The following is a 19,695-nucleotide window of genomic DNA, read 5'->3' as shown; positions in this document are numbered from 1 at the left end:
CTGCTGTTCTCTAGTACAGCCTTGCCACTGAGAGCAGTGCCCCCTGCATCGGTGGTGGTTGCTGGTGGAGTCACCTGTTTCTGGTAGACACCAGCTGTTGTGACCAAAAGCCAGTGCAGCTGCAGTCTGTGCCCTGCCTTAGAGGGGGTCTGACACTGACCAGCACAACCCTGGAAATCTCTGAATTCTAGTAGACTTAAGAAATGACCCTGTACTTGCCTAGCTCAGCGTCACTAAACCCATCTTTTTTAGAGGCTTGTGGAACAAACACAGACCAGAGAAGACAGTACTGATCACTGCATAATCTGTGTTCAGCTCCTGATTTTATGGTTTCTGCAAAACCTGTTTTAGGAAGATGTTTTTAAGCTATTTGAGGAAGAACAGACTAGCTTATGGCACAGAGCTCTACATCAAATCGCAGTTGCCAGGCTGTGTTTATTGGTAGAGACCTTGTAGAGGCTGCTGCTTGTGCCCAGCCATCCCCTATAATGGAAACTTGAACCAATGATTTTTGTAAAGAATATGCAATAAATCTGTGGAAAAGCTTCTCTGTTAATGACTCTTGATTGAATTTGGGTAGTTTTGACATAGATGAATGAGGCTGTTTAGAGCTGGATGAGCCTGTCTGATTGTCTGCTGTCTGGAAGTGAAGCCTAAGCAAGGACATTTCAGCTGTGTGCTGGGCCAGAGCTTCCAGAGCCCACGGGACACCCAAAGCTTCAAGGGCGCAGCACTGGGGTGAGAATTCTTCAGCACTGAGGAGCAGAACAGATCTGTGAGTGTGGAGAGTACACCCAAGTGGAGGTGAGCATAGCCAGAAAGAACCAGCTAAAATGATGCTTTAGGTTTCTCTGCAGGGGCAGTGAAGCACTGCAAAAGGCCTCGGTTTTGTGAATGAAGTAGAGGCGTGGGCATTCTGTAAAAATGTCTTTTATTACTTGAGACTAGTGCTTGTCAAAAAGCCTCCCTGTGCATGGTAGGCACTAACAGTTCACACACAGGGGAGGTGTATTTGGTTATCTTGTGTCACAGACTTCATGTAGCAACAAGACTACTTGATTGTGAATCAGCTTCGTGGTTGGAGTATTTTCAGCTCGGTCTAGCAGCTGTACTGTGATTATGCCTTTTGCTATTTTTGGTTTTCTTTGAAGTTTTAGCTCTTCAGCAAACACAGGAGTGGAGTTAACGAATGCTCTGGAGCAGGGGGGTTTGCTGGGCATCAAATGGGCACTGGAGGAACCACTGATCCAGCTGCCATTGCTGCATGGGGACAGTGTCACTTCTGAGGATGGTATCCATTTCCAACTGGAGTATTCTGGGGTGCTGATAGAATTGTGACCATAACGGTTTTCGACTAAGATCCTGCCCAAGAGGACAGAAATTGTAAGGGCTTAGACCTGGCAGCTGGTGTGGGTTAGGGTCGCTTTGCTCTTTCTTGGGAGATAGCTGGTTTACAGGGAGTGTGATGGAGCAGTTAATGCTTGAAGAGGACATTGCTCACTGCAGGTTAAATGTAGGTATGGTAGCTGTAGAACGGAGGTTATGGGAGGGCAGTCCATGGGGGTACTGCAATTCCAGTACGTATCCGTAAGATACCAGGTGTTTCCAAAGCAAAGCAGGGGTGAACGTAATGCTGGAAGTGTGAGTTGAATGTGTACAGGTGCTGGGCAATATCTGCATTGAAAAATGACAGTCTGCAGTTCTCATAGTCCAGCAAGATGCCAATCCTTCTAGGGGGGAGAGTAATTCTGATGTCTGGTGTCATCCCACTGTGTAGGAATTCATATTTGTGCCTGTAGGCAAGAAATTGAAGTCAAAAAAACCCGAGGGCACCCTGGCTGCTCTCAAAGGAAGTGCTTTGTGTTCAAAGCACACTTCCTGCCAATTCAGCTTGCCCCAGAACATCCCTTGCCATCTCCTCACCTTGCCCCAGGATAGCTGTAGGCCCTCCCAGGGGGGCCTGTTAAGACTGCTCAGTCCTGTCCTTCAGGCCCTGCTGTGCTACCCATGGGTTCCCCTGTGGTACCAAGCCTCTTTCCTGTCAACCTTCCCTGCAGCTGTAAGAAAGCACAATCCCTTGGGCAGAGGCTGCCTGATGCACAGTGTGGCTGGCATCCTCCAGGCTATGGGGCATCGTTTGTCAAATCCCACTGTCTAAATGACATTTCTGGCTGCTTTTCCTACACCTTCTGCCTCAGCCTGGGCAGTGTTGGTGGGGAAGTTCCAGTCTTCGAGTTCATTTACTAGAGGGGGACATCTTTTAATTGCGATTCCTGGACTGTGGGTTATTGGGAGGCCAGGAAGGTGCTCCATAGGTGAGCAGTTTTGTCATGCAGGGAGCCCTCTTCCCTATGCAGTCTCTGTTCAAGCAATGCTGGGGTCCTTTAACAGTTACTCAAACAATTCTCCCTAGTGTGGCATGCTGCAAACAAGATACATGATTTCTATGGGAACCATGAGCCTTTCTGTGCAGAAATGGGAAGATTTTTCAGTTGAAGTGATGAGTTATCTGGTATTTCATAAGGCCCAGCTTCTTCACTAACTGCCTCCTCCACCTACACCACTCAAACCTGAGACTTCCCTGTGGAAATGGGTATGGCAATGACTCAAACTGAGCAATGGCCCAGCTCCCTTTTCTGTCTGAAGCCCATGCTTGTTGCTTCAGAAGAATGAGAGTTTCAATGTCCTTCTTAGCTCAATGTAGCAAGGAAACCAAATAGCCTGCCTGCAGTGTATGTGAGAGTCATTAGCTTTAGTGGGTTTGGTCTCCCTCATTAAGCAGCATTTGTGGCTGTGTGGGAGGTGAGTGCCCACACTGCTGATGATTACCTATGCAGCTTGCACCTGGGGAGGAGTGTGTGCTTCAGCCAACTGGAGCATCTGAATCTTCCCTGTGTACCAGCAAGCAGAGGACAGGCAGATTTGGGCTGTGCTGTGCCACCCTTATCCTTTACTGGCTATGCATGCTGGGGGCACTCAGGTGGTGTCCAAGGGGGCCCAGCAGTACCCTGGCCACTCCTGGCTGAGCAGTAAGCCATTCAGACAGGCAGTGGGCAACACTTAGGGATGCCTGGGGGTGTGACCTGTTTCTTGCTCCTGGATGCCTTGAAGAGTGCCCAAACCTCACGGGGGGAGTCAAAGGACATCATGCTGGTATAAAGGTATCTGGGGAAAAGCCAGCAGGTTCAGCTGGCAGAGGGGAGCTGGCATTTCTACATGCAGGTGTGGCTGCTGGGTGCTCCCTCGGGTAGGAGAGTGCATACAACTGGGTTTAGCCAGGTAACGTAGTTTGATAGATTATGTGGATCTGTTACTCTCTGTCTTCCCACTGGGGTTTCAGTGACCTAAAACAAGGCCTTTACAGCTCACTTCTGTAGTGCGGATTTTATTCAGGTTAGTTCTGGGACTGCCTATTTCAATGTGAGAATGTTATTAAGCAGGAAGATTTGGAAGATTAAAGGTTCCAGTATCCTTCAATAGCTGTTCACAGTGCCAGTGGTGAATGTCAGAGGCCCCTCATTAAGTGCTGGTCTGGGCTTTGATATAAAATCTCTGGCTGCCCCCTGCAAGTAGGAGCTCTGCTGTGCTACCTGCAGGTGTACAGCTAGGGAGTGTTCCTCTAGGAGTAACTGTAGCTTCCACAGCCCTTACCTTGATGGTGTGATGATATGCCTCATGCACCAGGACGAGTTGTTTGCCCCCAGATAACCATGTCTTGGAGTGTTTTCAAAAGCCACACCAATTCTGTACTCTGTATCTTCCTCAGCTTCTACCTCCCAGTAATGCTTTCCTGGAAATGGAATCAGACTGCCCAGGATCCCAATGCACCTGTGGGAGACAGACAGCAATGTGTGCTCTGGCAGGGACTCTGTGTGCTGAAGACCTGACACACAACCTGCATGTTTCTTTGTGACACCTGCCTGTTTTCACCCATGGGAAGCTTTGCAGTTCTGAAGCAAGAAAGTTGGGCAAAATAACTCCTGCCAAATGCTTCTGAAACACCATAACTGGAACCAAGAGGGCAACGTGAATCCTGTAAGACTACACCCCCACTTTTCTCAGGAAAAGTACACAGTGTATTAGCTGTCATTGCTGCATCACTGGGATAGTAGGTTTCAAAACACACCTTCAGTTTTGAATGAGGGGGTCACACACACAACCTGTATGTTTCTGTGGTAGACTCTAATGGTGTAAATTACAAAGGCAAAGGATGTTGGTGGCAGACACTGAGCTCATCTACCTCTAGGTAATGCTGAGAAAGAGCTGCACTCAGCTTTTGGAGGGCCTGATGTGTAAGGATGGGCACACACAGCAAGATAGCTGTACTCTGTGCCACCTCACCAGCAATGCCTTAAAGCAAATGTACAGTTCACTGCAAGTGCATGTAGCTGTCTTGGGAATACATTACAGGCTGCTGAAATCAGGACTCAGGCTGTGTTGCTACAGCTTGAAAAGGAAAAGGAATGATGCAAAATGGATGGGTAAACATCTGTGAACAAAACATTACCACAGTAATGAGAGTTGCAAAGCCACCAAGGCAAGCCTGAGTCAGACCATAGGAGCTGCTCTGGTTAGGAAACACATCAGACTTCTGGAGATCACAAAAACTTCAAAAGGGTTTGCAATATAATTTCCTTGTAGTGTGAGTGTTGGTCCTTTCAGCTTGGGAGCTTTTTATTCTTTCTTTTTTCACAGTATCTATAAAAGATGCTTCAAGTTCACAGTGGCATCAAAAACTCAGCCTCAGAGTTCAGAATGAGATGAGTGCCAGCTCTGGCTGTTTATGTGAAACATAAAAGCACCCTGTGGAAGTGGGATGAAATCCTATTTAGGCTTATCATCATGACTTTAATGAAGAGAATCATCTGCCTCCTGGCTCTTTTCTACCATGCCTTCTAGTAACATTGCTTTTCCACCATGGGACTAAGTTGTGGGTTTGTATTATTCTGTGGTCGCAGATGCCTGTCCTGGTTATAAGATTGCTGAAACGTGTTTCACAACAAAGTCTCGTTTCAACGGCAAAGTGCCTAATTCTTTTTTTGAAAGTAAAATCTGTTGGTCCAAATAGTATCAGCTAGATCTTTCAGCAAGAGGCAAGTATTCAGATTTCACTCCTTTCCGTACCATTTGCTTTGGCACTTAAATACCTGTTCAACATCAGCTCAATGTGCCTAACGTGTAAGCAGATTTGTATGTAGTTGTGGCTGGCTGCATCTGTAATCCTCTTTATGAACTTGCATTATCTTCCAAGTGATGCTTAACTTTCAAATTGCAGCTAGACAGAGACTGAGATTTAAACTCACAGAATCAATGACAGCTGCCAAAAGCCCCATTAGACACTTCTTTGCATCTATTTAAAAAATCCAAACAGATCAGCTGTGCTTGGAACTGCAAAAGCCTCCTTCAAAGAGGGTCTGGTGCCCAGAGCACCAATAGGTTTTTTTGCCCACTATGTAGTATTTGCTGTAGTGAACAAGTTTTACATAAGATGAATGTTTGGTGGTTTCCATTGGACAGAGCTATATAAAAGCAACATCTAAATCTCCACATGTGAAAATGACACCAAGGAAAGATGAGCAGAGCCCCCTGCACATGATGTGCAAAGCTCTATCACCTTGGCAGCTTGCAGAGAAGGGGCAGGAGAGAGGGAGCAACAGCCAGCAGAGAGGAGCAGCTCCTCAAGTCTTGGAAGTGTGCAAGTGCTGATCACTGTAATTAAAACAGAGCCTAATAATTATGCTTTTTTTTTTTTTTTTTAATCCCACAAGTGCTATATTAAGAGTATCTGGAGTTTAGTGGTTTTTTTTTTTTTTTGTGTGTGTAACATTTCTCTAGGGGTTTTGGGCTCTTTAAAGAATTAAATGGGAAGAAAGCTTTGGAATTTAACAGAGATCGGTGCACACATCGTGCAAAGGGATGTTGTAAATTATATGTATTAGTCACCCTAGAAATTCTCAGAAAAGAGCAGCAAGCCAGATGGAGTTCAGTAATGGTACCCAGGAGCAATAACCCCAGTGAAATTATGGGGCCTGAAGAAATGGATGCAAGGTTTTACTCTTTGAGGACTCATGGGAAAGCCTGACATTTCAAACTTACCTCAGGAGCCCAACTTGAAATACCTTAAAATAAACCTGATTTTATAAAAGATGACTAATCCATATTTTTAAAGGACAGATAAAGGTGTTTGCAGTAGTCTAAAACTGAAGACAATTATAACCACTTATCCAAAAACCAAGATGGATAAACCACTATACATTATACACACATATACACTCTGGTTGGTGCGTGGCTTGAAGGTAAGGAGAGCTGCAGACCTTTTCAGTGAATTTAAATTCAGTGCAGGCCTGTGTCATAGGTGAAGCAGCCACAAGCCACATGCATTAGTTGCAACTGAAGTTCTTCAGTTTACCTTGTAAAGCTGTTATCATAGACGGGCAGATCACACTCTGGGTTTTCCAGTTCATCGCATGCAATTGTAAATCCATCATCTAGAATCGCCAGCAAAGGATGGGCTGTGTCCTCATTAAGGCAGAAGTAGGTGCCTGCAAGAGAGAATGCATGAGGATAACTCCAGCAACTCCTTTATGGCATTGTGGTTTGCAGCAAGAGTGTGGTGAAATGTCATTGGGGTCCACAGAAGGATTAACCAGTGTTCTGGAGAGAACCTGTGGCTGACATTGAGAAGACAGAGTTGTCCATTTGGAGTTTTTCAAATAAATGGGTGTTTTACAGCTTAACACTGTTTAGTTGCAGCCTTGTGAAAAGCAGAAAAAGGCCTTAACCTGGTTTGGAACCCAAAGCTGCAGGCATTGCACAGAAAACAGCTATTCAAAGATGAGGGTTTGTCCCTGCAATGGACTGTCCAGTTTCAAGTCATCTTCCTCAGAGATTAAGTAATCACTGAAAGGAAAAGGGGGCTTAAAGAACTCTCCATGGCCTCACTCTTCCACAAAAATGCTGGGCACAGTTTGAAGAGAAGGATCTCTACAAAGGTGCCACATGCAGCATGCCTCATGCTTCAGCACCCCTAACCAGATCAGCCCTCAGAGAGGTGAGTAAGTGACCTAAGCCAGCCCAGGATGAAAGTGCTTCTGCCTCTCCCTGTTTGGAGAGCTCACAAAGCAGGTCTGACGCACTGCACCCTGCCATGTGCGTCACAGCTGGTGTTTGTAGTTGGTGTTTGTGTATCCATCCCAGTAAGAATCAAAGGTCATTCCCAGTGTTGGAGGTGAGCGCTTGCAGCAGACAGGTCAATTTGCATTAGTTGTTTGCATAATGTAGACTCAGAGAAGATAAATCTCTCCATGCTAATCCCAAATGAAATCATTATAATCAAACTGCAAGTTACTTCAATGCAAATACAATACAAACAATGACAGGGCAATTACAGGCATGTGCTGCTGAAAACAAACACATGCTGTGCAAGCAGAATTGGCAATTTCAAATATTGAGTTTGATTTAAGCAGTTGAAAAACACACAAACAATGGTAACACAATGACAGACTTCCTCTCCAGGGATTTAAGAATGACCATTTCTTTTTCAGTGGTGTCACTGCTGTGTGGCAGGCAGGTTTTTACTGAAAAGTGGCTCTTTGCAGATCAATGGGTGCCCAGCCAGCTTGCTGAAAAAGTACAATTTGCAAATTACTGAAGGTAAGGGCAGAAGAGACCCAGGTGTGTTGTTAACCACCTGTGAGTGATGTGGGAAGTTTGAGACACCCCAGTGAAGTTGCAGTGATGAAGGTGAAAATAGGTGTCTACCTATAAGTCATTAAAATGAGCTTTGATTAGATGGCTGGGAGGGCAAAGAGCTTCCAATTTCCCTTTGGGGGAAGGTTAAATCTTGCTCAGTGTGGTACTGAGAGCAGAGATGAAAATGCTATGTCAGTTACTACAGCAAAGCTTCCAGCTAAAAGCTGGACTACCTTTTTCCTAGTGAATAAAGGGGAACAGTCTTCATAGCTTCTCTAGCCATACTGAAGATGTTAATAGATACAGAGGAAGATTCTGCATATCTAAATGACACTAGAAAATGCTGACTGTGTCTGCCATGCTTTCCAACAGCAGGATCGTGATAAGGTAACCTCTGAAGTAAAACTGCTCTAAAACTTTCTTCAATGGTGGCTCAGTATTTAGCAAGCTGGCAACATCTTTGGGATGTTGCGTTGATGCTGTCTTTTAAAATGTTTAGAATTCAGTATCATTTAAAATGTTTAGAATTTCAAGTATCAAATATACTGGACAGAAATAATTTTAAATTACAGAGCCAAAGCAATGCACTTATTGTTACAAAAAGAGGGATTTTTGCTTTCCTAAAAGTTTATCAGATATGTAGTTAGATGTAAGACATTAGGACCTGATCCAGAGGCCATTGAAGCCAGCAGGAATCTTTGTGTTGAGGTAACAGATGCTACAACAGGCTTCTGGAGTTGTCCTGCGCTGTACAGTACCTGTGGTATGTATCAGGACAGGGTCACTTCTTTCACTGGAACCACCCAGGTTTAGGGCTCTAACACAGATGTGATAGCTTTGTGTTGGCTGGAGGTGAATTAGGACTTCGCAGTTAGGAATCCCCACAACTGATCTACAGAAAATAAATCCATGGAAAATGAGAGGGTAGAGAACAAAGTTGGGCCTTTGAGGCTATTTTTCTGAACAACAAAGAAAAAGTACACCATCAGCTTCTCTTGTAACCCATCAACAACACTTTACCTTGTACAGTTGTCAGTATTGGGAGAATCAGATAGCCTGTGACAGACTGTACAGGTTTTTACATTTGCTTCTGCCCTTTTCCCATTCCCCGTACAGTAATTTACATTTACACAATTAGTTTTACTAGGAGGAATGTTTGTAAAGGTAGATTCATCAAAGGATCGTGGATCCTTTCTTAATACTATCTGATGCCACATGACTTGAAATGGTTTAATCTCTCCAGGTCATTGACTAGATAGAATAGTGACTCACTCAGTAATAGTATCACCGTTTTCCTCATCTGCCAGCTTGGACAATTCAACTGTGTAGGAATCAACAGGGTTAATGTCTCCAGATTCCCAGCATACCAGTGCTGCGTTTTCACAACTTCGAATCTTTTTACTCTTTATGGTAGGTGGTGAAGGAGCTAAAAAGTAGTCAAAAGAACAATTCTAAACTGTTGCTTGAAGATGTTTGCAACAAACATGCTTTGACAACTTAAAAGAGAACAAAGTTGTGAACTAATACTAACTAATACAGTTAGAAATCTGTTTCTCCAATGGACAATAAACAGCAGGCAGGGCAATAACAGTACTATTTAAAGAGTTAATTTGGACTATAAAGGTCCCAAAGTGAATTAATTGGAGAAGTAACATAGATCAAGCCTGATTACAGAATCATTTTCTTTCTATGATTGCTTTTATCTCTGTCATAAGGGTGCCTCTCTTCTCCAAGATGTCAAAGACATCTGGAATGGGTCCTTGAAGGTCTCACTGTGACCTCTCTCTGTCAGGATTTCACAAAATGTGCTTGACTGAACTGCAGTTACAAAGGGCAGCATAGCAGGTGAATCCACAAAACATCTACAGGCCAAGAAAAGGAGAGCTGGCGTTCACCTGGCAGAACTGGGAGACTTGAGCCTTATTTCCACCTCTTCTACATGCTTGTATTTAAATAAGTTATTTTGTGCTTCTGTTTCTTCAATTCTAAAACAGGGACAATAGGCCTGATAGGCTCTAAAATCAAAGTAGGAAATTCCCATGCAGTCAATAGACTTGCATCAGAAGAAACAAAGTGCCGAGAAAGAATTACTGGCATAAAATTCAGAGATGACTGTGAGTTTCGCTATGAAGGTTGCATAACGGTATGAATAAAGTATTTTTACCTGTTACATAAACTGTTCTCTCACTTGGTGGACTGATACCAGAGGCATTTAAAGCACTGACCCAAAATTCATACTGTGTATTTGGCAGCAGGTTAGTAATGGTGCAGTATGTTTCTTTGACTTTCAGCGTATGCTCTGAAATGAGAAAAAATACCACGTTTACAGTGCTTTTACAGAGTTACCCACTCCTTCCCAAAGCTGCCTCAAATAATGGAGTTGAGGTGCATTGTTTTGTCTGCTGAGTTCAAGAAAGCTCCTTGTGCTCCATACCCTTCGATTAGCTGTCAGGCTGCTTCACCATGCCTTCCCCTAAGGAGGAATAAATCAGATAACACAGCATCTTCTGAAGGAGTCACATCACTCAGAGAGGAAAAACTCAAGAAAACCCAGAGAGAAAGGTCACCCACCTGCCACTGGATCTTCTTCTAAAAAGACCTTGCATGTTCCTACTCCAGGGATGCTGTCTGGTCTGCTCTGGTCAGCTCAGCTCATCCCATCCCATCCCAGCAGTGGGACAAGAGCTGAAATTATTTCACTACTAATCTCTCATTCTTCATCATAAATTTGAACAGGTTCTGCTTTTCACAGAATCATTAGGAAGGGACCTCTGGAGATATCCAGTCACACCCCCCTGCCAAGGCAGGGCCACCCAGAACAGGTTACAGAGGAACACATCCAGATGGGGTTTGAATGTCTCCAGAGAGGGAGGCTCCATGGCCCCCTGGGCAGCCTGTTCCAGTGCTCTGCCACCCTCAACATAAAGAAGTTCTTCCTTATGTTGAGAAGACACTTCTTGTGTTTTAGTTTATGCTCCTCATCCTGTCTCTGGTCACCACTGAAGAGCCTGGCACCATCTTATTGGCACCCAACTTTGAGATATTTATATGCATTAATGAGATTTTCTTTCTGAACTGGCCATTTGGCACTCAGCTGGCTTCCACTTTTGCTGAAGTGACTGGGTGTTTTCAGTCTGCAAGATTATTATTAGCAAAGGCATTTTTGTCACAACAAAAAGTGGGGCATTTTAGGATGGTCTGTGGTTCTTTTTCTCTGTGTGTGGGTGATGGGGAGTTACAGCCTATTATTAGCACTGAGATAAACTGTAGAATGACTGTGGGGGTTTCAGTGACATGCTGATAATATGATGATTTGCTCTCTAAAAATACTGTGCTTTGCAGTGGATGCAGCACATATGTGTCTAACACACTGCCCACCCTCCAGGAAAGGAAATACTACTGTTGAGACTGGCTCTACCCACTGTTCCCTTCCCCCTCTTGCTATTCCAGCTGCTGCCCCATTGTGTCTTTGTTCCTGTACTGGGTCCTGCTGCAGCTGGCAGCATGGCAAACCTGGCAGGGGAAGAGTGCTAGAGCCAGAAGGAGGAAACATGCTGACAGATATGACAGGTTTGGTGTTGGAGAGGGTGAACAGAAAGTGTACCAGTTGCCACAGCAAGTCCAGAGGCACTTTGGAACCAGCTGATTTTGCCAGTGGAGAGCTGATTTGTCCCTTTGGGTCCAGGCCTCCTTACCTGGTTGTTCGTCACTGCGCCTCTCATTGTTCACTGTTTTATAGCTCAGTTGGTAGCTCTCGACAGTGTCATCTGAGAAGAGGCTCCAGCAAACTCTTAGTGAGGTGCCAGTTGCTGCATTGGGAGCCTGGGGATTGATCACAGGGGCACAAGGAGCTGCAGAGGGGAAAACAGGCCAGGTTTTGAATGTATAAGCGTAATCTGTTCACAGGCAAATACCTCTCCTCTCACAAAGCTGTCTGCACAAAGCCTAGGCATTGAATAGGGTCATATTGCTCCCACATGGAGAAAAGTGAGGAGTTGACCCTGTAAATACTTGTAGATAATAATCAGGTCACTGGTGTATGGATTAGTCTTGTTTCAAATCAAAACAATAAAATACATAAGCCTCAGCCAAATCCTTCTCTTGACCTCCCCTGCCTCTGAATACTGCTGTATGCTGCAGAGCAACATCTGACGTGCACAGCACTGCTGTGCACCAGCCCAGGGGCTGAGGAGCCTCTGGAGGAAAGATGAGGGAAAAGCTGTGTAACAAGGGGTCATCAGCACAAGCAACGAAGTAGCAAATGCTATTTTACTTTAAGAAAACACAATGTAACGGCATAAAAGTTGCATATTGTGGTTTCTGACCACTTGTGGTGTGCTAGAAAAGATCTAAAATCTTTCATATTTTTATTTTTTAGTTATTAGAAATATGTTTGGATTTTGCTCTGTTTCCTGTGGATAACAGGAAAAAAGTTTGTTAAATAGCAGAGGAACAAGCCACTGAAATCTGGCTATCTAGAGAAGCTGTGCAGGTTATTTAAAGCAGTCTGGTGTCCTACACTTTATTCAAGCAACTACAAGTTAAGACAAGTTATCAGCAACAAAGCATGCCTCAACACTCCTCAACAGAAGGGGGTAGTCTTTGTGAGTCTTCTAGGAAATCATCCAGCAAAAGCAGGGAAGGCCAAACTTGGCAGTTTTGGTAATTTTATATTGAAAACAAACTGGGGGGAGTGGTGAACCCAAAAATAGGTTCCAGTGTCTCTCTATATATAAACAAACAAATCTTCAGGGAAAAACAGATACTAATTCAGCTTTTGCAGTTCTCTTTTCAAATAAGTAATGGAATTCTGTTTAATATATATTCTTAATTAAATGTAAATAGGTCTGAAATAATGATCAGCTGAAAGAGTACCTGGAATAATATTAATGGAGTTCATTAGTTGCTCAACTTCAGAGAAATCCATGACCCGCTCTTCAAAGTCTGGCACTGTTGAAAGCTCTAAATCCACTTCTTTTTTTAAGAATTCTTCCAGCCTGCAATTGTAAGGGAAAAAATATGTCTAATATGTAGGGTTGGAGATACCCTTCTATGATGCCTATTGGTAAGAGGAGAACAGCAACCTCTAAATTAACTATTTCCTTAAAATCATGTTGTCATAGTTGTACAAAGCTCAGTCTCCCATGGCCTTTGTGCTCCCACCAAGCGAGACTTCCCCAGCACCCCTCTATGGGAAGCAAGTCATTAGCTCCATGACTTTCATTATTTTGAATTTACAACACCATTATTAATTCAGGATCTCTCGATTCGAGGTGTTGTAAATTTGAAACAAAGGGCTATCTTTTCTCTGTGTTTCCATAAATGATGAAAGTCAATTTAAATGTATATTGTTCACTTGATTTAGTGTGCTTAAGACTTCTTCCAATTGCTCCAAGATCTTCCAGTATCTCTTTTGAGCTCCCACAGCTTGACTTTCTATCCCTCTATATTAATGCGTAAATAAGCCTGTTACTAATCTATTTAGGGAGCTCAGTTTTAGTCAGATTTGTATCCAGAGCATTTCTTTCAAGATCTTTAGCAGTTGCAGCCACTGAAATTAGTTCCTCATGACTAAGCTAAAAACAGTGATTTATTCATGCCCTAACTCTCTCTTTGAGTTTTGTTTTTTGTTTTTTTTTTTCAAATTAGCTTGAAACTATTTTTGAGTGTTAAGCTTCTTAAAGCAACTTTTCCTGCTGCAGTTTAAACCAGAAATACTAAAGATTTCAATAGCTCTAGTAGCTTAAGTAACATTTGTGTGCCTGAACAGAGTCCAGAACATGCAAGTGTCTCCAATAACAGGTCCCATTAGCAGGAAGAAATGTGACATAAAATCCCAGACTATGATACTACCTGTCAACCATGGTTATTGCTGCCTGTAGAAAAAAGAAAGAGAATGTGTTAAAGATAGAAAAGATACATTTCTTGCATTAGTCCAGAGTCAAACTACATCATGCTGTTGATCTGTCTTACATGAATTGTCCAAAATGCTGCCCTCAGAGTGAATTAACTGGCTCTCACCCAGCTCTGAGAACAAAGCTGTGCCTAATTGTCCATTCCCATGGACAGATCTTGGCTGAATTTACAGTAAGATAACGTGCAGTATCAGGCAGTGACCAGTGTCTACCCATCTGAGCTGCATCCTTCCTCAGTTGTCCAAAGTGCCAACAGACCCTTCACAAACAAAACCAACAGCTGGGGAAAATAATTTAGTTATCTGCATCTGAGCAGTGACTGTTACTGGAAGACAGATGTATCATCCCTGGAGAAACCTAAGCAGCTGAGAGCTCATGACCAAGAACTATTCACTACTTGGGGAATAATGGTTCCTAGGGGTGATGTTAAACTGTTTATGAGCTAAGGAGAAAATAAGGAGAAAAGGTTATTCCGAAGATGCAGAGGAATGGGAAAAGTCAGCTTCTATGAAGAACTCAGCAGGATGGAGTGACACAGCAAGCTGATCTGCTAGAGCAGACTGGAGGTGGTAGAAGACTGGTTTTACTGTCTGGTTCAGAAGTTATTGTGGCTGTGCTACAGAAAAACTCCCACCCACCTGAGTCACAGGACAGCTCAGATTAGAGCAATCACTCATCAAGCAGTGAAAACTCTTTTTTTTTTCCTTTTTCCCCAATTATTTTTCTAACTGCTAAAGGAAAATAACTTCTTGAACCTCCTCAACAGTGAGATTCACCCATCACTTTGCAGGAGCTCCTTATGTGTTTAGTTCGAAGCCTCCTGTTCAACTGAACTTTCCAACAAAATGAGCAAGAAAAAGAAACATCTTCTAAAGTGGTTGCATCAGCCTGCCTGCTGTGAGCCTAGAATAGAGCAAGAGAGCTAAGCCTGCAGGAGGCAATGAACACTAAATGCCTCCAGAGTATCCTGAGATAAGCTTTTTAGTGAGATATCTTCTCTCTGAACCCCAGTGAAGCTCACAAATCATTGAGCATCCACATTACAAACTCCTGCTGCTGCTTCTGCATTTTGGTCCCATTGTGTTGCCCCACTAAGTCAATGCCATAATACCAAGCACCTGGAGCAATGACAGCACCATGTATCAGGCACCCCAAATGCCCTTCAGCAATAAAGCCACTTGTGTCTTTGCAGCTGGGGACTACTTGCAAACAGCAAAGAGCAATTAGCAATTAGCCTTGCCAGTTAAAGTTCTTTACCTTCATAAAATTGGCTTTGTCGTTTTCCAAGTAAAGCTCCTGGGTTATGTCTGTCAGCTCCTTGCAGGTGTCAAGATGTTCCCCACAACTGACCAGCTGCCCATATAATGCTTCCAGCTTCTGCCTCTTTTCTTCCCCCAGTGCTTCCAACTGTTCTTCATACTTCTGAGCAAGCACTTGCACTGCATCATTGTAATGCACCTCAAAGTTCTCCTCCTGCCTCCCAAAGTTTTCCTGAAAGACATTTGGGGGTTTGTTCATTGGTGTCAGGCCTGGAAAAAAATTTACTCAGGTCTGCCTAAAATCCTCCTTGTCAGGAAGGTAATGCCAGTGCACAGAAGCTGTAATTTGACTAATTTGCATTTTTAGGGGTTTATTCTAATCATTCACCCCCCCCCACTGAGGCACAAGAGGGTGTTGGATTTGGTTCCAAGCGTAACAGCATCAGAAATGATAATTAAAAAATGAGGCAAGGCAACTGTCTTCAACCTAAGCCCAAGGGAGCACAACCACAGATATATCCTTGCCATATCTCCCAAGTATTTCCACCAACACAGTCAAGCACATCCTTCCATGAGAAATCCCTGGATTCTCACTGAGGGAGCTGAGCAGCTAATGCTGCTGGAGAAAGCATTAGGAAGAAAGATTTAAGGAGCAGGCAAAGCTTTATTGCCAGCAGCTGCCTACTGCTCAGACACCAATGTCCTGTGCCACATGTGGCAGAGAAAAGACAGTAGGTGCCTTGAGTTACTGCTTGTTTGACTTGCTGCCACCTGGGACCCTTCCCCTGGTGCCAAGTTGACATCAACTGAGCAGGAGCACAACCCCTGCCATGTTGTAGATCAGTGCAGGTGCTCCAAGGGTTTGCCTATACCTGGCATCTGTAAATAAAACTAAGTGAATGCAAGGGGTAGGCTGTGGATGGACTAGCTGGATCACAGGTCCTTGGCCATTTAAAACTAAGTTAACCTGAGCAGGGGTCCCTTTATTTCTGAATGCAAGTGTCTGTGCAAATGCTAAGTATGGTTTCACCAGCCCAGTTAAAAAATTCATTAGGATGAATTTTCGTAAGTACCTCAGCCTAGGCATACCCCAAGGTAACTCTGTGCTCTGTTAGTTCAACTACTCACCTCATTAACAACACTACGACTGTCAAAACATTTTTAAACCCAGTACCACTGTTAGCTCGAGAAAATACAACTTACCTCTACAGTGATGAAGATTTCCTCCAAGTGACTGGCAAAGTTTTCCGTCTGAGCAATCTGCTCTTCCAACTTGCACATGTTTTTATGAATCTCCTCCTACCAAAACACCCAGCATGATTCTTAGTATGTCTGAACACTGTTACAGAGGCACTGCAGTACACTTGTATTACTCTTACCTTTTCGCTTTCCATGGCATTGGGGAGCTTAGTCACCTCGTGATCCTTGTGCTCACCAAACAGTTTGTCAAAAGCTCGGATTGGTATCTTGCAGGTAGAACAAAAAACATCCCCTGATTCCTCCTCCTCACTGATAGCCTGACTATTCCACTCATCTGAAATGCCACTGGTGCTAAGCCCCTCTCCGGACCGTATGGGGCTCTCGGCCTCATCTTCTGCTCTGGCTTTGCTCTCATCTTCATCTTGAGAAGCCTTGCCAGGAAGTCCCCGTTGCTTTGTGCTTTGACTTTGATCTTTCACTGAAGAGCTGCTTTTTGATGCATTATACACAGAGCCTTGTGATCTTGCTTTTTCTGTGTGAGCAGATGGCCATCTGCTCTCCGCCATCTCCGGACGTCCTCCAAGAAGCTCAAGCTCTTTTTCTCTATCCTCATCAAGTCCGTACATTTTAGCCAATTCTGCAACCTCCTTTTCCAAGTCATATCCAGCTTCTTGCGACTGCTGAAATTTTTCACTACTCAGTGCAGATTCCCTTCTCGTATCCCCCAGAGATCTTTCTCCTTGAGCAGATAGCTCTTCAGGAAAGATATCAAACCTCTCCTTTGAGCCATACAGATCCATGTGATAAAATATCAAGCCTCCAGGCTCAATCTCACTAGACTCTGGGACTGCTGAACAACCAGTCAACTGGTCACTAGTTTCATACTCTCTTCTGCTGTCAGATCTGGATGACATTGGTATCCTCAGTGAGGCTTGTGAGGTGACAAGTCTCAATCCTGTAAAAGATAAGAAAGATCCTTAGCTACATACTCAGATATCAAGCATGAGATTTTCTTGCTTAAAAATATAAGGATGGAATAAGTTTGGTGAGGACTACTCAGGGCCTGGAGGTAGACATGGGAAAGACCAAATCCAGCAGCTTTATGTACTAAGTGAAGCTTTTGAAGGGAAGCCACAGGTAGCTTGTTTTTTCTCACCTCCATGCAAAGCAAAGCAGAGAGCTCTCTCTAGAATGCATCCTGTGTTTTCTGAGTGGCTCATCTGTGACCCTGATGTCCGATTTCCAAACTGTGGGGTACTCTTGTTCTTGGCTCAACAGTGAAACTGTGCTTCAAGTGCATTTAGCGCTGTTCTGTACAATTGGAGATGGCCTGGTTTGAAGTCTGCCCACCCTTCAGATACTCTGAAGCGCTCCTTCTGAACCATTAGTTAGGCAATACTGCAGGATATCCTCTCTTGTGACCACTGATGCCACATAACACACTAGGAAATGTACTGAAAAATCCTGTTCTGGATTTTTCAAGTTGCCATATTGAAACCTGAGGTTTCTTTTAACATTACTATCAGTCCAGGTATTGGTCCTTTCTATAAACCAAGGAAAAATACTGCCTTTTGGGGGTTCTCAGGTGCTGTGAAAATACATGTTTTAACATAAATGAAGCTCAGAAAAAAGATCAGTGATGATCTCCATGATAAAGCATACAGTAACGTGGAAGCAAGGCGGGTCACTGACCCCTGAACTGAGAGAAGTCTGTTCTGACCTGGAGCTTGCACACTTTGTCCATTCTGTGCAATGTGGGAGGTGTGAAAAGCACATGGATGCAAAATGCAAAGGTATATGATAAAGTAGATGTACATGCATGAACCTTAAAGGTGCAAAGCAATTTTAATGCCCCAACCCCACTCATTCCACCCAGCCTATATTAACAACAGCACATGAAATAATACAGAGGCAGTTCTCAGTCAGAGCTGTGAAGTCCCTGCAGCCCTCCACTGTTCACCAGCACAAACAAAATCATACCACAAAACTAGTCAGGTCAATTTCACCAGCAGCTTACTACTACAGGCAAAAGAGTTCATGGCAAGATTTCAGCTGAATATTAATGTATCTCTAGTTACATCTAGTCCTAGTTAAGTGAAGTATATGAAAGCTTTAAAAACACTTTCTCACAGAAAAAAAATCCAAAAGGTCAGCCAGAAATCAAGGTTATCAGAGCTTCTGCAGAAGCTTTTACATAAGCTTTGCTTTCAAACTACCTTTTATGGTCTTTATAGTTCTGAGTACTTGCTATCAAAATAATGTCATCAGTACGTTACCAATATTCCTGATTACTTAGCTAGGATTACTTAGCTAACAAAGTTAACACAGTCAGTTACTTATTAGAAAGCAACTTCTCAAACTGGTGAAAAATGCTAAGAAACTTCCCACTCTCTGGTTTCATACCAATGGCTGAAAACCATCCAGCCTACCGGTCAGTAAGAAAACACACAGAGAAGTCCTCCGTTTGTCTTCTGGCACTGCAGACATGGGTGTGGATTCTACAGCTAGCAATATCTTACTATAGACAAAAACACTGAAGTTAAGCAGAAATAGTATTTATGCTAAAGGCATAAATAAATCATGCAAATTCTAACATATTAAACAGAGAAAAGGTCTTGACACATACCAGGAAATGTTCTCTGGCCCCCGTGAAAACTTTTTTCTCCATAATTATAACAATAAGGCTTGCTTTAGAAGCTACTACTAACTAGAGAAGTGAATTAACAAGTATTTTCCCACTAAAATGAAATTAAATTACATAAATTAAAATTAGCATAATTAAGCTCATCTGGAACCCTGCTGCCTAAATAAGATTTTCAGATGATTGCTCAGTTTACAGCACAGATACAATTACAGTGAAGAATGTTCAAGTCAGTAACCATCAGTTATCAAAAATACACAACAAAGAATGTTACTACCTAAAAACTTGCCTTCTATCTTAAGACATCATAAATTCTTCTGATAGCTCAGATGGCATCAAACTTCACATTTATTTCCCCTAGTAAAAATTAATTCACATGAAATCAATTTGCTGCCACTTTCATATGACTGCAGTTGGAAGACATTGCTGTAACCCTAGACCGTCTCTGCTCAGATAGGGACATGCCAGCAATGAGCAATGGAACAAATATAGATGTGCCCCAGCTGTCCTTCAGCAGCGTGCTACTTGAGTGTCAGCAGCATGAATGTCATACACTGAGAAAAGGCCCCGAACATTGATTCCTGGACCTGAAGTACTTGGAACAATTACAGAGAGCTCTTGCTAAGGCCAGAGCACCCTCTCACTTTCTGAGATGGTATTAATAAACCCTGCAGAGTGCAGTCATTGACTTTAGGTGTGGTTTCCAAAGCTGTGGTGTTATGCAGAGTGTTGTGTATGGGATACATAGAATCACAGAATCATAGACTAGTTAGGGTTGGAAAGGACCTTAAGATCATCTAGTTCCAACCCCCCTGCCATGGGCAGGGACACCTTATGCTAAATCATATCACCCAAGGCCTCGTCCAACCTGGTCTTGAACACTGCCAGGGATGGAGCATTCACAACCTCCCTGGGCAACCTATTCCAGTGCCTCACCACCCTAAACATGCTTCCTGCACAAACTGATTTAAATGGCTGGATGCACACC

At 43.4% G+C, this 19,695-nt stretch overlaps 1 protein-coding gene across 5 annotated transcripts; it reads right to left on the bottom strand.

The window, feature by feature from the left end:
• Positions 1-914: 914 nt before the first annotated feature.
• On the bottom strand, positions 915-19,173 carry FSD2 (fibronectin type III and SPRY domain containing 2). Of its 5 annotated transcripts, none has more exons than XM_061446860.1 (13): positions 18,985-19,163; positions 16,246-17,021; positions 16,070-16,165; positions 14,865-15,098; positions 13,546-13,568; positions 12,568-12,689; positions 11,388-11,543; positions 9,857-9,991; positions 8,965-9,118; positions 8,451-8,584; positions 6,410-6,542; positions 3,652-3,828; positions 915-1,793 (listed from the first exon to the last, which is right to left on the bottom strand). In XM_061446860.1, exons 2-13 carry the CDS (start codon positions 16,978-16,980, stop codon positions 1,541-1,543), a joined length of 2,352 nt encoding a protein of 783 aa, XP_061302844.1. In that variant the 5' UTR covers positions 16,981-17,021; positions 18,985-19,163; the 3' UTR covers positions 915-1,540. The 5 variants fall into 5 exon arrangements, 4 of the variants coding, with proteins under 4 accessions (XP_061302844.1, XP_061302846.1, XP_061302845.1 ...); XM_061446862.1 differs by having other exon boundaries at positions 18,997-19,161; XM_061446861.1 differs by lacking the exon at positions 18,985-19,163 and adding an exon at positions 18,693-18,949.
• Between the last annotated feature and the right edge of the window lie 522 nt (positions 19,174-19,695).

Source organism: Pezoporus flaviventris, unplaced genomic scaffold, assembly GCF_033815535.1.
Source record: "Pezoporus flaviventris isolate CSIRO_AGI_PZ_B2104156 unplaced genomic scaffold, CSIRO_AGI_Pfla_v1 ptg000006l, whole genome shotgun sequence".
In the NCBI taxonomy this organism is placed as follows: Eukaryota; Metazoa; Chordata; class Aves; order Psittaciformes; family Psittacidae; genus Pezoporus; species Pezoporus flaviventris.
This window is presented reverse-complemented; position numbering and strand designations above follow the sequence as displayed.